At 42.0% G+C, this 14,478-nt stretch overlaps 1 protein-coding gene and 1 long non-coding RNA gene across 3 annotated transcripts in view; one reads left to right on the top strand and one right to left on the bottom strand.

Annotated features, from left to right (window-relative positions):
* Positions 1-10,796, bottom strand: part of LOC120306934 (aldehyde dehydrogenase family 3 member B1-like) — a 29,187-nt gene extending 18,391 nt beyond the window's left edge. The window contains exons 1-2 of the mRNA XM_039341007.1: positions 9,685-10,796; positions 4,318-4,948 (exon numbers count right to left, since the gene is read on the bottom strand). Coding sequence (XP_039196941.1) covers positions 4,318-4,948; positions 9,685-9,694 — 641 coding nt within the window. The 5' untranslated portion in view covers positions 9,695-10,796. The remainder of the gene's footprint in view (positions 1-4,317; positions 4,949-9,684) is intronic.
* LOC120306936 overlaps positions 1-14,478 on the top strand; it is a 60,499-nt gene that overhangs the window by 21,480 nt on the left and 24,541 nt on the right. For both annotated transcript variants that reach the window (XR_005556425.1, XR_005556424.1), the window contains exons 4-5: positions 1,684-1,782; positions 2,604-2,813. This is a non-coding gene — a long non-coding RNA (uncharacterized LOC120306936). The remainder of the gene's footprint in view (positions 1-1,683; positions 1,783-2,603; positions 2,814-14,478) is intronic.

The following is a 14,478-nucleotide window of genomic DNA, read 5'->3' as shown; positions in this document are numbered from 1 at the left end:
AAAGTCTGCAGCAGATTCACCCAGCCTCTGGTCTCTCTGCTCGAACGCGTGCCTCCAAGCAATGATGGATAACTTCAGCTGGAAGTGTTCCTTCAACATTTTCTTCAAGTCAGTATATGTTACTGACTCCAGAGGTGCAGGGGCCACCAGATTTTCTGCAATGTCAAAAGCTTCTTGTTCACAGGCACACAAAAGAGTTGCTGCCTTCAGGCCATCTTCTCTAATCTGATTTATTCTGAAGTAGTTCCCCACCCGTGCTACGTAGGAATTCCATCTCTCTGGGTGGGAGACATCAAAATCAGTCAAGCAACCAATCTTCAACATTATAAAGTTTACAATCTTCACCACTTGCTTCCTCTGCAAGCTGCTGTTTGGGGAAAGGGTCCTTTAGCTGAGCTCACCCTCCAGCGACGCTATACTGGCGGGCTGGGACGCTGATTCAGACGCCGTCTTCCCCTCTTCAGGACTTCCAGGGTAAGTCCTTAAATCTTTTGTTTCAGCTTGCAAAGGATCCCACCTTCGTCGCCAGTGTTAAATCCTTTGTTCGCATGCGAATGATGAAGACACATGGTGACAACTACAATGCTTTATTCTCCTACTCCAACTCCAAGCAAAAAACAAAAGGCATGCAGGCCTTTTTATAGGGCTTGAAACCCGGATAGAGTGAACCAATAAGAGTTCTTTCTTCGCATCTTGCACATGCGCACAAGGCTGGCGCCGCTCTGTCTGGTCCCGGGCAGCTTTTAGAATGCCCGGGACCATTTGCAACAATTCTGAGCCTGCTGAGTTTCCTCATCAGGCCCAGGACACAACAATGATTATCACTGTTAGTCACTGGAGAAGGGCCTAATGCTGAGAAAGATTGAGGGCAATAGAAGAAGGAGACAACAAAGAATGAGGTGGCTGGATGGAATGTGAACTTAAATGGACTCCAGAAAATGGTAGAGGACAGGAAGACCTGGAGGAACGTTGTCTGCGGGGTTGCAATGGGTCGGACATGACTTCGCAATTAACAACAACACTATTACTTGTATGTACACTGAGAGCTTATGCACAGGAAACAAATTCCTTGTGTGTCCAACCACACTTGGCCAGTAAAGAAGTAAGAAGAAAGAAAGAAGATCTTGGGCCAGAAGCAAGAATAGTTGCTCCTATACTTTTCTTATAGTTTTCTTACAAACTCAGTTGATCATATCCATATAATAATCAGTTTTTTCCTTTCATGCAGCAATTGATTCTGACCTTAGCATTTAGATTATTGGGATTGAAACTAGATATTCTCCATGATCTCCTTCAGCCCTTACATTCTTTAATGTTAAAGTTACTTCAAATAATTCATCTCAGCTTGCCATTTTTCAGGTGTTCAGTGTGAGCTTGGGCTCTCAGATCCTGATCACCATTGCCATAAAAACTGAATAATTTGCCTGGAGAAGAAATGTACTGAACAAAATGAGACAAACAGGATGGGATAAGAAAAGGATGCTTGCTCCAGATTTTAATTTAGTTTCTGCTACTGTTCAATTTTTAAAGCAAGTTCTTTGCAAAACACCACCTATTCAAACAAGATTTCAGTGTTTTATATTTTTTGGCAGTGTTGATATGACATGATATATATGATGATTTAATATGGTTCTCCATTCACCCAATTCCAAGTTTGCACAATGTTCTCTTTTAATTATCCAGAGATGCTGAGCCTGGAAGAAAAGATTTGGCTTACTTATGCTTTCTGCTCATTTGTATACATGGGTACTGAAGCCTAAGTCACTTCCTGTTCAAATTACTGTAAGTAATATGCTTTACAGAGGACTCCCTTTAAAGACCACTTGAAAGTAACAATTGGTCCAGTAGGCATGCACAGTATTGGGCGCTCCTAGATACTCCCATATTTCATCTCTATTGCACAAGTTGCACTGTCTTCCAGTTTGCTTCTGGGTGCAATTCAATGTTCTGGTTATCCCCTTTAAAGCCCTCTGTGGCATATGACATGATTATTTGCAGAATCACATCTTCCTGAAACTATTTGCCTATCCTATTACATTAAATAGGATAGATATGTTCCAAGTCCCTTCACTGAGATATTTTTCATCTAGTGAGTCATTGGAGATGTTTCTTTTCCATTGCTGCCCCTTATGGAACATTCTGCCCCCCCCCATTGATTCAGCAGACACCCCCCCCCATCCTTTTCGTTTTTTAAAAGGCCGTCAAGATCTGTTTTTTTTAGCCAAGCACTGGGACTGGACAGAATAAAATAGATAGAATGGAATTGGGGTAATTGGAATTGGCCGTAAAGCATCCTAGGGATAAGGTGTCAGGGTTTTGGTTTTGCTTGACAGTTTTATTGTTTCCTACTTACATTTTATAGTTACTGCATTATATTGCTGTTTGTGAACATCCAGAGTTATTTAAGGTGGGTGAAGTCATCTAAATAAATAAATAAAATCCCTTTCTGAATTAAAGCTTGATCTGCCATAATAAGTCCACTGCCTACCTATAAACCAATTTAAGCCCTCCATAGCATTTTACTTGGAAAACCTCATAATCTTACACTGTGATTTCTCAGTATGAATGCTAAACACCTGAACAAAGCTATTTGTTTGTTAAAGAAACAAGAGTGGCAGAAAAGCAGAATATTTTGGCCAAGGACCAGCAGATTGAAGTACATAGAAACCAACAAACACACATCATGCAACTCAACTGCTACACCAAAATAATTACTTCCACAAGAGTTCCTATAGCGAACTTTGGACTATTGAATCCCATTGGCTTGTCATGTTGGCTACAAAGTGATACAAAATACCTTTGAAATCATCCAGGTGAGTAGTGACAAGGTGCCAAGATGTTTGCAAAGTTTTCCTGGAAAAACTACAACTCCCATGCCCAAAGCTTGCTAGAGTCCCATGTGTAACCCTGTATTTTCCAAGCTTGGGAACAAAGTCAGTTGCTTTGTAACAGGGGAAGTTCATGCAGGGGAATAGTTCATATACATAGCAATTGCAATGACTTTTTAAAATTCAGGATATTTTTGTATGGTTTTTTTTTCCATTCATTTTCTCAGCTATCTTGCTTATTTGTATTTGCCTGACAAAAGTTCTATGCATTTTGCACAATAGGCAGAGAGTAAGGATGGACAATGTTTCCAAGAACAGATAAGCAACATTGCAAAGAAGCAAGAGAAAGCCGACTGAATGTTTCCTATTATGTTGTTATTAAAAGTACATACCTTTTTTATATGGAGAAAAGAGATTATATTATCCCACATACTAAATCTAACATACTTCTGTAATGTATATAATGTGTTTTTCTTCATCTTTGTTGTCCCCTTGTGAACACAGTTTTAAGTGCTCTCTCTGAATTTGTACATCATGTAAGTCCATAATTTGATTTTTGAGTTTTGATGTAACATGTTTTGTGAACTCTGTCACAAGTGTCTTTAAGCAATGTTTATAGCTTAGCATGTGTGAAGTTTCTCACTATAGTCTCAGTAAATCCCTAGATCCAGGTGAATGTGCTTCTGATTCATCCCTGTATATCAGAGTTCCCCAACCTTTTTGGCTTTATGGACCAGAGGGGGAAGAGGGGATGGTACAGCGCAAGCGGCAGGCAAGCATACACATGCAACTCCATTTGCGTGCCCACTGCTCAGACAAATGGAGTGCATGTGCACACACCCACTGCTCGCGTGAGTAGGGATGTGCACGCACACACTTGCCCACCACTTCCGTGGCCCGGTTCCGAAAGGCTCAAGGCCTGGTAGTGGGCTGTGGCCCGGGGGTTAGGGACCCCTTTCATGCCATATATAGTCCTCGACTTACAATAGTTCATTTAGTGACCGTTCAAGGTTACAACATCACTGAAAAAAGTGACATGACCATTTTTCACACTTACAACTGTTATAGCCTCCCCATGGTCATGTGATCAAAATTCAGATGCTTGGCAACTGACTCATATTTATGACGGTTGCAATGTCCCGGAGTCATGTCATCACCTTTTGCAACCTTTTGACAAACAAAGTCAATGGGGAATCCAGATTCACTTAACAACTATGTTACTAACTTAACAAATGCGTTGATTCACTTAACAACTATGGCAAGAAAAAGTTGTTAAATGGGGCAAAACTCACTTAACAAATGTTTCACTTAGCACCAGAAATTTTGGGCTCAATTGTGGACATAAGTCGAGGACTACTTGTACCTACCGGACTCTGATTCTACTGTTTTACCAACAGAATATCACACAAACTGAACTCAACAGAAAATACAGTCCAGTAATCTGGGGAGATCCCACATAACCCGTGTTTCCTCTGTACCGGTCTCTTACCTATCGTAGTCTTGGGATGTGCAGGAAGTGTCCTGGGGTTTGTGGGACTTTGGATCGGATTTCCCTGAGGAGCAACTCTGGGTGCTCCCACTTGGTTGTCTGTTTTCTTGCCTTCTGCTACCTTGCCCTGAAGAGCCACTTTGGTGGGAAGCATCTTGGGGTTTTGGGGTTTGTTGTTGCTTTATAGAATGCTCTCCTGAGCTGCTACTCTGCATGCCACCTTGTTGGCTGCTACTTTCTGTACAACTGCCCTGGTTTCCGGTAGTCTGCCACCCTGTACTCGCAGGGCAATCTGTGCGTTTATCCTTGAAAGGGATGTCATGGAATTTGTGTTGAGCCAAAGTAGCACCTCTCTGATGTTGAGATTGCCTGGATACGAGCTGTCCTGAGCTGCTACTCTGCCTTCCGTCTTGTTGGCTGGTAATTTCCGTGAGTTTGTACTGGTGTCTAATAGTCTGCCTCCCTGAATTCGCAGTGTCCTGTGTGCGTTCATCTTCAAGAGGAATTTCATGAAGTTTGTGTTCAGTGAAGGTAGCACCTTGCTGGTCTTCAGACTGCCTGGATAGATCCTGAAGTTTGCGTTGTCTTACGTCCCACTGCCCTAGAAGTACACTTTGCACTATTCCTCCAGCTAGAAAAAGAGAAGAAAATAATCAGATGTGCTCTCTTGTTGCTATTAATGCCTATACATTTTTTGTATATAACTGCTAATGTTTACTACTTCTAATAAAAGGGAAAAGATACACACACACACACACACACACACATACATACACACATACACATATATATATACTAATTACTAAGTCAGTTTCAGGAAGATCTTAATTTATTAGTCCTATTCTAGGCCCATGGATTCACATCTATTATATTCTGTATTGAACAGAACAGGATTTGGTAGTATAGTCATAAGCTGTGACACATTTCAGGGCATTCCCTGCCATTTAATAAAAATCACAAATGTTTTAAATTATCACGAATATTCCTGAATGCAAAGGGAACCAACCAGGCAGGTAGTAAAATGAGATGGTAGAATCCACAATGTCATTTTAGTGTACAGAGAGAATCACATTTTTGAATGGTTTAATAAATAGCCTGTAAATTTAGTACCCATCAATTGAAATGTGGCGTTGTAAAAATGGACTAGAACAATTTTATTTTTACTTTGTTTTTAAATTTGCACTTTTAACATTGAATGATTTATATGGAATCCCCTATTCTCTCTCTGACTCTGTCTCTCTGTCTCTCTCTCAAATTATACATTGTACATTGTGCTGTTTGTGTAGCCCATTGTGTATTGAAGTGAGAAGTGTTGGTGACTGTGTACATAGATCAAACTAGCTATGGATTCAAATAGCAAATTGTGCAAAGTATCCATAATAGGTTGTATAAATAACTTCTCTGGTGAATACATTCTCCTAGAAAATTTCTCTAGGGCTAATTTTTCCTCCAGTTAAATTCAAGATCAAAAGTAATATTAATTGTTAGAAAGGAAAATGACTGGGAAGAAACATCAGTGAGACCAGTATCCAGTTATTTCCACCATAGTTCCCATTCTTTTTTTTAGGTATTTTGCATGATCTATGAGATTTATGTACTCCAGGGTCTGGCTATGAAAAGCACCTAAAAGCTTATCCACTCTGAATCACTAGATGGATAGGCCAGACCTGCAGAAGATACCATTATAGTGTTAGTCAGAAGAATTAAGTATCAATGGCCCTCTAATATTGGTTTATCACCAACTCTCATCACCATTAGCTAAAATGATTCATGATTATAGGGTCTGACTGAGCAATGTAATAATGCAATTATATCTGGCTAGTCACAGGTTGCCTATATCAGATAGATACAGAGCAGCCTCTGAAAATAAATTCTTTCATATCATCCCCCCCCTTTATTATGTATATAAAATCACCATGCTTACCTATGGTCAGGTATTAAATACTGGAAGTAAGAAAGTGGTATTAATTTTCTGATTTGGGCAACTTTGGAATATACATATATAGTACCATTTTGGAATCTAAATATACTAAAACTGGTATGTCTGGAAATAATTATGTCAGTTAGAAAGTTATGGAATGGAATGTCTAATAAAAAAAGATATTTTCCCATGCCAAATTGACCTTATGGAGAAACTCAATTTTAAAAATTGAGAGAAAGACAGTGATATAGTAAAATTGGATGGAAGTGGAGATATTAACTTTGCATCAACTGATAGATGATGGAGATAAATGTTTAACATGCTTTGTGTTAACAGATAAATATCACCACCAGATATAACTCAATGACAATATTTACAATTACAAACTTTGTTAATAAGACTATTTGGACTAGCAGCATTTTTAAGACACCTGAGATACTAGAACAATTTGTTAAATCCTTTAAAATTAAAACACCTACAATTAGTTTTTATAGATATTTATTATCTCATTAAAAGTTGTATAAATTTGATGTGCAGATGTTAAGAAATGAATGAAATAAAGAATCAGAGGTTCCCATGCTGTCTAAACAATGGGAGAGTATATTAACTTCTATAGCAAGAGTGTCAATGGATCTCAAATTACAATTTATACAACACAAAGTAATACTTAGAATTTTTTAGCTCCATAACATCTATATATAAAAGGACAGTCAAAAAAAGCATTTGTGTTGAAGATGTAATAAGGATAATGCTTCTTTAAACCATGCTTCTGCAATGTCCTAATTTGAGGGGAAAATATTTTTGGGAATTCTATGTTTTGGGAGAAAGTGGTGAGCTATATAAATACGATTATGTGAAAAAAGCTAAAATTTTAAGAAGATAATATTAGTTTGAACTATATACCTAGTAGATGGAATTTGATAGTTGGATTGCTTAAAAGAATTCTTTGTGCCCTTTCTATGGCTAGGAATCTGATATTTCAGCATTAGAAAGATATGTGTATGGCTCCATTTATTCAATGGCTTGACGACCTGATTGCCCTTGACACTTATGAGCACATTGCCTATAGATCTAGATTAGTGATGGCAAACCTTTTAGAGAGCAAGTGCCCAAAAACTGGCCCCGCCCCTGCCCCACCCCCTGCTCCGCCCCTGCTCTGCCCCCCCATCCCCGCCCCACCTGCCTGCAGGGCCATTCACTGCCTCCAGGGCCCACCACAGATTGCCCAGGCAGCCCAGCAGTGCTATGGCGGCCACATCCTCTGCCCGTGCCCTGCAGCATCAACTGCATGATGGGGTATGAGGGCAGAGTCTTGTCTACGCTCCCTGGCTGCCATGTCCTTGGCTGCGCTGCTCCGCATGGGCCACGCTCAGGGGCGACTCTCCTCCAGGGGGGCTGCTGGAGAGGAGAGTGTCGCGGGAGGAGGCGAGGCTAGGGCAATGGCATATGTGCCCACAGAAACGGCTCTGAATGCCACCTCTGGCACCTGTGCCATAGGTTCGCCACCATTGATCTAGACTTTGTATAGACAACTATAATGAAATATGGACTCATTTATAGACAATATGTATGTAATTAAATAATATTTGGATTAAACAAGTATATATAGAACTGTAACTTTAGTTACAATTAGAAAAAATAATGTTATTGTTTAGTTACAGTGACATATTATTTTTATTGTCATATTTCTTTAATATTTCTGTTACATTTTTATGTGTTTTTTTCCTTCTCTTTGACTATGTATGTATCACCATCATAATTATTATTATATTTTGCTCTCTATTTTTGTTATTAATAAACAGTAAACATAGAAAACAGTTAATAGAAAACAGTTCTGTGGGAGGACAGCATCCCCCCCAGAGAAAGAAATATTTTGGGAATATTAAAAGGCAGAATATTATATTTTCCCAAAGGATCTTAAAGGCAGAAAAGCAGGCCCAGTTTTCTTAATAGCCCCAGGCAGAGACCAGCTCTGTAGAAATGCAGATTTGGTGATTCATTCAGGAAGACTAGAGCCAGGAAGCTTGCAGCTGATGAGATTAGAAAGACAAAGACCCCTAAAATCTACATCTCCACCCAAACTCTAAAAACATGACCTTTAGAACATAATAGGAGTAACCCAACATCATCAGAATACCAAAAGGACATGCTCAAAAGCTCAGGTCAAAGTTCATGCCACAGGAGCAGGAAACAACCTCAAACACAAAAGCCCAAGAAGGTATAAAAACCCACCACTCCCAGCTACATATGGTCAGCTTTCCCAGACCCACATTTCTGTCTGGCTCTGCTCTTCAATAAACTACAACCTTCTTTCTAAAGCAGTCTTCACTTTGTTTATTCCTGGCTTGACTGGACCCTGATGAAGATTTTTCTTTCAACAGTTCCTTTTTGACTCAATATATTTCCTCTACATCAGAGGTCCCCAGCCATGGACCAGCATCTGTCTGCAGCCTGTGAAGAAGCAGCCTGCGGAAGCAAGCAAAGCCCCATCTACACCCATGCGGGATCCAGGCCGCGCATAAAACCACACACCCCTGGTTCGTGGAAAAATTGCCATCCACAGAACTGGTCCCTGCTGGCACCCAAATGTTTGGAGGCCGCTGCTTTACATAGTATCCCTGGCAACAATAACTGGATGTCATAACATATTCTTAGATATGTAGCCCAAAATATTTCGTGCAATATTCATCTGTTATTTCCATTTTATAGATATATGACATATAGTAAGATTGAAAGCACAGCAATTAGTTCCCATTACAGGGACCTGTGCTTTTCAAATCTAGCACCAGAATTCATACAGTATTCATTTTTACAGGTACTTTATAATATGCCCCTTATTTGCATTTTATGGATAGAAACCTGAAACTGAGTTATAGGAAGGCTGAAGGCACAGCAACAAGTTCCCATGACAAGAACCTGTATCTTTCAAATCCAGTACCAGAATCCAAATGGGCTAGCCAATGAGTTTCTCTGACTGATTTTTACACCAGACTCCCAAAGCTCTGATTGTATCTAGTTCCTTTTTATCTAAACCACTTATCACAAGACAGAGAATCTCTGGCACTCCAGAAGTTGCTGACCAGCATCCCTCACAGTTTGCTATACTAGCTGAGGTTTCTGTGTAATATGATTCAGCAACATATGGAGGACCATCACAGCTTGTTCTCCGAGATCAGAATTATAAAATCTCAGAAGAGAATCCAACCAATGTTGCCTTAACTCCCTGCCCCCGTAGCTGAGCTGGGAATAGGCTCCCCTACACTAGAGTGGGACAACTTGGTGTCCTCCAGATATTTGAGGCTGAAATGCCTCTCTCTTGAAACTGATCATGTTGCCTGTGCAGGAAGAGAAAGAAAATTCAAAACTTCTGTAAGGCATCAGATTGTCAAGTCAGCTTTAGGAAGAAAATATGGGATTTGCTTCCAGCCTCTAAGCTTCTTTGATACCTTTTTCCATTGCTGCAGTTGTATTCCTCAGCCTCTACTTCTGCTTCTTTCTGCCTGGCTGGTTCTGGGTGCAACTGGTAAGTGGAAGTTTCCTCTTCACCCTGTTTATTTCTGGAGAACTGTTTTTTACTTAGCATGCTTATGTTGGTTTGTTTTCTTGGCACTCCATCTGATTGGTTGTTAACCAAAGCCCTCTTGTAATTCATTGGATGCTGAAGGTGCTGTGGGTGTGTCTCTGCAAAGCCACAAGAATGGGAAGGGAATATTCAATTCAAAGGATGTGACTGGAAGGGTGGAGATAATCCATATGGAGCATGTGAAGGCTGAGCTGGTCTTTTGGAACTATGTGGGCAGAGACAAGAAAAACAGGGAACCTGAGGGAGGGGGAGCGGTAAAACATAGGAATAGATCCTAATAGTACAGAAAAAAATATCAAATTTATATGCCACCAAGAGTTGCTGGGAATCAGGTAGCATATAAATTTAGTATATCATCATCATCCAGGATCTGAAACAAATGATTCTCTGTGCCAAGCTTACTTGATGAATGCAAGTAGAATTTTAAACAGCATCCACCCCCTACCATATATGATTTTAAAATATTGCAAAGTTTTCATATTTAAAACATTGAGAAATGAAATATTTTGCACTGTTGGCTAGGTAACCTCCCTAATAGTGCAATAGTGCCATGGGAATTGTCCTCCCTTGCAGTTACTCTGATGCTCAAAATTCCACTTTTCTCCTTCATCAGCCACAGGAAGGCTGGTATTCTGGAGAAGACACTCCCTCTTCATATGTGGAGTCCTTGTTTGTTTTTTTCAGAAACTGGAGTGAGCCATAATCTTGAAAAGACATGCTCCTATCATAATCCTGCACATGACACAGGAACCAACCACTTATGTCTTTGCACCTCTGAAAATAATCACATCAAACGAAGATGTCATCTTCCAGGCTATAATGAGAGTGTTTTAGAGTGCCTGTCCTTGATCAGAGCTCTTAATTAAGCATCCTGTGCTGGAGGGAACAGGTTACACTGGAAAACCTTTGGCACATTTACTGTGGAACAGCTACATGAGCAGCCAGAAGAATCTGCGTTATGAGTCATTCAGCAACAAGGCCTTTGATTGCCTGTGATGTTACCATCCCAGACCAGCCATAAATTGCAGCATCATGAGTTTCTGCTACAGAACAGATGATTAAGCAATTCACATGGCATTGTTCTGCTATAGGCTACATGCAGAATTATTATTTTATTGGTTAAATTTATATGTCTTTTCCATTAGATTTTTATTTTTATAGTAAATGAAATGTAAAAGTCTGATCAGTGGAAAAGATGATATATGTTAATATAGACCGCAAGACTTGGATCTTAATAAAACAGAATGAAATCTTTCAAGACTTTCAGCGCATTGGTTTTAATATCTTCAAATAAGCAGCATAGTTTATATATAATCTTTTCTTAGAAGAATGATAGACTAAGCTCTGGGACTATGCATCATTATAAAAAATAATTCAATAGGATACAGAATTTAAGTTAATATAGAATTAGTTTGTGGATTATTCTTCTGCACATCAACTTGGACAACATCCAAGGTTTGAACTTAGGAGAAGTTCAACATAATTTTTTAAAACATTAGAGCTTGTCTGTTCTCCAGCATGATGAGTGTAGAATCCACCGGTGGGTAATCTCAGCCTTCCTGCTTAGTTGAGACTAAGTCAGAAATCTGCCACGCCTCCTTCTGGGTGGACCTTGCCCAGTTTTTGACTTAGTCTTAGCTCAGCAGGACACAAAATCTTTTGGCTCCTCTGAACAGATTAGGTTAGACTAGTTAGTTTCTGATTGCATTTCAAATTTGTTGATCAATTTGGCCACTTGGGATACTGATTCAAAATTTCTCTTCAAATTGGTGACTCTGAATCAAGTGGTTTAGCTCCCTAGGGCGTGATAAGATCTGGGAAGCAGCCATTATTTTTGGCGCGAACGCCATTTTGGACATCTAACGAGGCACAATTGCCATTTTGAAAACCTCACAAGGCGCGGCCGCCATTTTGGAAGCCTCCCCACTACTCATTCCCTGTGCTCTGCCCAGGCTTTCATAATTTCTTCTGCCGTAACAGGCACGGAACTGGGGGGCATCATTTAAGGCCGTGATTACCGCTCATCGGCTCAATACAGACTCAGACTCAGTGAGGCGATTGGCATTTGAGGTCTTCACAGCCTCGGCTTTTATGTTCTGACAGGCTTGAGATTCTGGACAGATAGCAGATCCTCCCAGTCGCTGGTTTATAAATCTGCAAGTCCCCAATACCATTCTTCTAAAAAACATAACAGTCTGTAATTGTGAATTACTATCATCCTCATTATAATATATATTGTCACAAACAGTTTACCTTAGGAGGGGGAATTTTGGTCAGACCCCACCTGTCCCATCTAGCCGGTGTGGCGCTGTGCCACAAGGCCTAGCAGATGATTTTAGAACATTGTCTGGCTGTCTTCCATTGCTGTTGTTCAGAACGTGAGGTTTTACCTCTCTGACAACTATATCTGCATACTTCATCCCCCCTCCCTAGACATCTCTCTCCAGAATATCCAGTCCGCAATGGCAGACAGTTCAGCCTCTCAGCCATCACAGGGCTCTTCTGTTCCCCCCAAAGAAAAAAAGCGCAGATCATCTGAATTGGAGGCGGGGGGAACAACAAAATCTAAGGCAAAGGCCTCATCCACGAAGAAGCTCTCCAAAGCTGCTGAGAGGCAGGCCTCGAGGAGACATCAGGCACTGGACAGGGAGTTCTCCAGAGTACAAAGCCTCACTTTCAGTGGGACAGATGTGGTTTCCCCCCTTCCACTGGACTACTCACCATTTGATCCTCAATTTGCTCCTCCATAGGATGCCACTAGGGCATGGTCTCCTCAGGGGGAAACTGGACAGGTAGGTCCCCCTCCCACCGATCCCCAAGGTAATTTACCTCCCCCAGTACCACAACCTCCAGAAGCCACATATACCCCTATGGCAGCTGGCATTCGCCCCTCAGGCCAGCAGGGAACAGTTGGCCTGAGGGGCGCAACTGGAACAATTCTAGGCCTTTACACAATTCATGACCTCAATGGGTCAACAACCTTTATAGATGCCCCCTCCCCCCACCACCCATACCTCAAACAGATCCTACCCAGTTACCTGGCTCGGACATCTCAGATGCATCCTCCCAGTTAGGAGAGGAGGGATCCGAGATCTTTGAGACCTCGTACTTACCCATGTCAGAAGATGAGGAAGCCATGCCGGATACATCCCCGACATCGGGTCTCTTTGACCCTTCCCTATTTAGATCACTGCTTCTCAAGGCTTGTACCACGGCCAATCTTACTCCTGAACAGGACACTAAGACACCGACCAACACCACCCAGAACTCCAACCCTCTTTTCTCTGAGCCGGTGGTTGAGGAAAAGCAAATCCCATGCCCGTCCTTCTTCCGTACCACGGTGGAGGAGCAGTGGTCGGCACTGGGCAGTCTTCCATCTCCCAGTGTGACTGAAAAGAAACTTTTCAATGTTTCTTCATCCTTCTCTCCTGGAAGTACCACTTGTAGATACTGCCCTAACTTCCTTGTTTTCTACCTCCACCATTCCAGGAGACCTGGCAGAGGCCTTGAAGGCGGAGGAAAAGAAATTTGAATTTTCCCTCCACAGGGCTCACCAAGCATCAGTGTGGGCAATCAAGACGGCTACATCAGCGTCATTTTTCACTAGGTCATCCACCATGTGGTTGCGCGAGCTCCAGGAACTCATTCCTCCTGATCAGGTGGGACCACACCAAATACTGGGGAAAATGATCACAGTGTTGCAGTATGTAGCGGACGCATCACTCCACTCCGCCAGGTACTCCACAAGGTCTATCGCAGCCACGGTCTTGTCCTGTAGACTACTTTGGCTAAAACAGTGGTGAGCCAACCTTAAATCTAAATGGCGCTTGTCTACCACCCCTTATAGCAGCATGCACCTTTTTGGACCAGTCCTTGAACCGTATCTCATAGAGGGAAAAGACAAATGCAAGGTGCTTGCGCATCCCTCTAAGAGGATAGACAAGAAACCTCAACAGGAGGTCCGCAGGCATCCCTTTCATTCCAGCTATTTCTGGGATTGGAGGCAGCCCTTTCGTCTCGGGCAGTCCTGGGATTGGCCCTGGAGCTCTCGGTCCTTCCCACCTAGACAGGACCGCCAGCAGGACTGCCATAACTCTAGAGCCAGGGCCCAATACACCACCAAACAGCCCTTTTGGGGTTCGGGGGGCCATCCGTACAGACGGAGCAAGTGATGCCAGGGAGTCCTCTCCCATAGGGGGTCGTCTGTCCCTATTCACCAACACTTGGGAGACGACCACCACAGATGCATGGGTGATAGACACCATATGACATGGCCTCTCCCTGGAGTTCTGGTCCATACCTCCAGAATGTTTCCTAGCGTGTCCCAACATAAGAAATGCCACCAAGGCAGGACTTACGTCCAGAGCCATATCTCACCTACTGAAGATAGAGGCCATAGAGCCAGTTCCCACAGAACAGAAGGGGCAGGGATTCTATTCCAGTCTGTTCGTGGTGCCCAAAGCCTCAGGGGGCTGGAGGGCGATCTTGGACTTGAAGGGTCTAAACCACTTCTTAATCTACAAAAGATTCAAGATGCAGACCCTCAAGTCCATCCTGGCCAGCGTCAGGAAGGGGGATTTTCTTTCATCCATCAACCTGACAGAAGCATATCTGCATGTCCCTATCCTTCCCGAACACCAAAAATTCCTCCGGTTTT

This window comes from Crotalus tigris, unplaced genomic scaffold (assembly GCF_016545835.1).
Source record: "Crotalus tigris isolate CLP2741 ecotype Arizona unplaced genomic scaffold, ASM1654583v1 scf7180000017764.6130737, whole genome shotgun sequence".
Classification (NCBI taxonomy): domain Eukaryota; kingdom Metazoa; phylum Chordata; class Lepidosauria; order Squamata; family Viperidae; genus Crotalus; species Crotalus tigris.
This window is presented reverse-complemented; position numbering and strand designations above follow the sequence as displayed.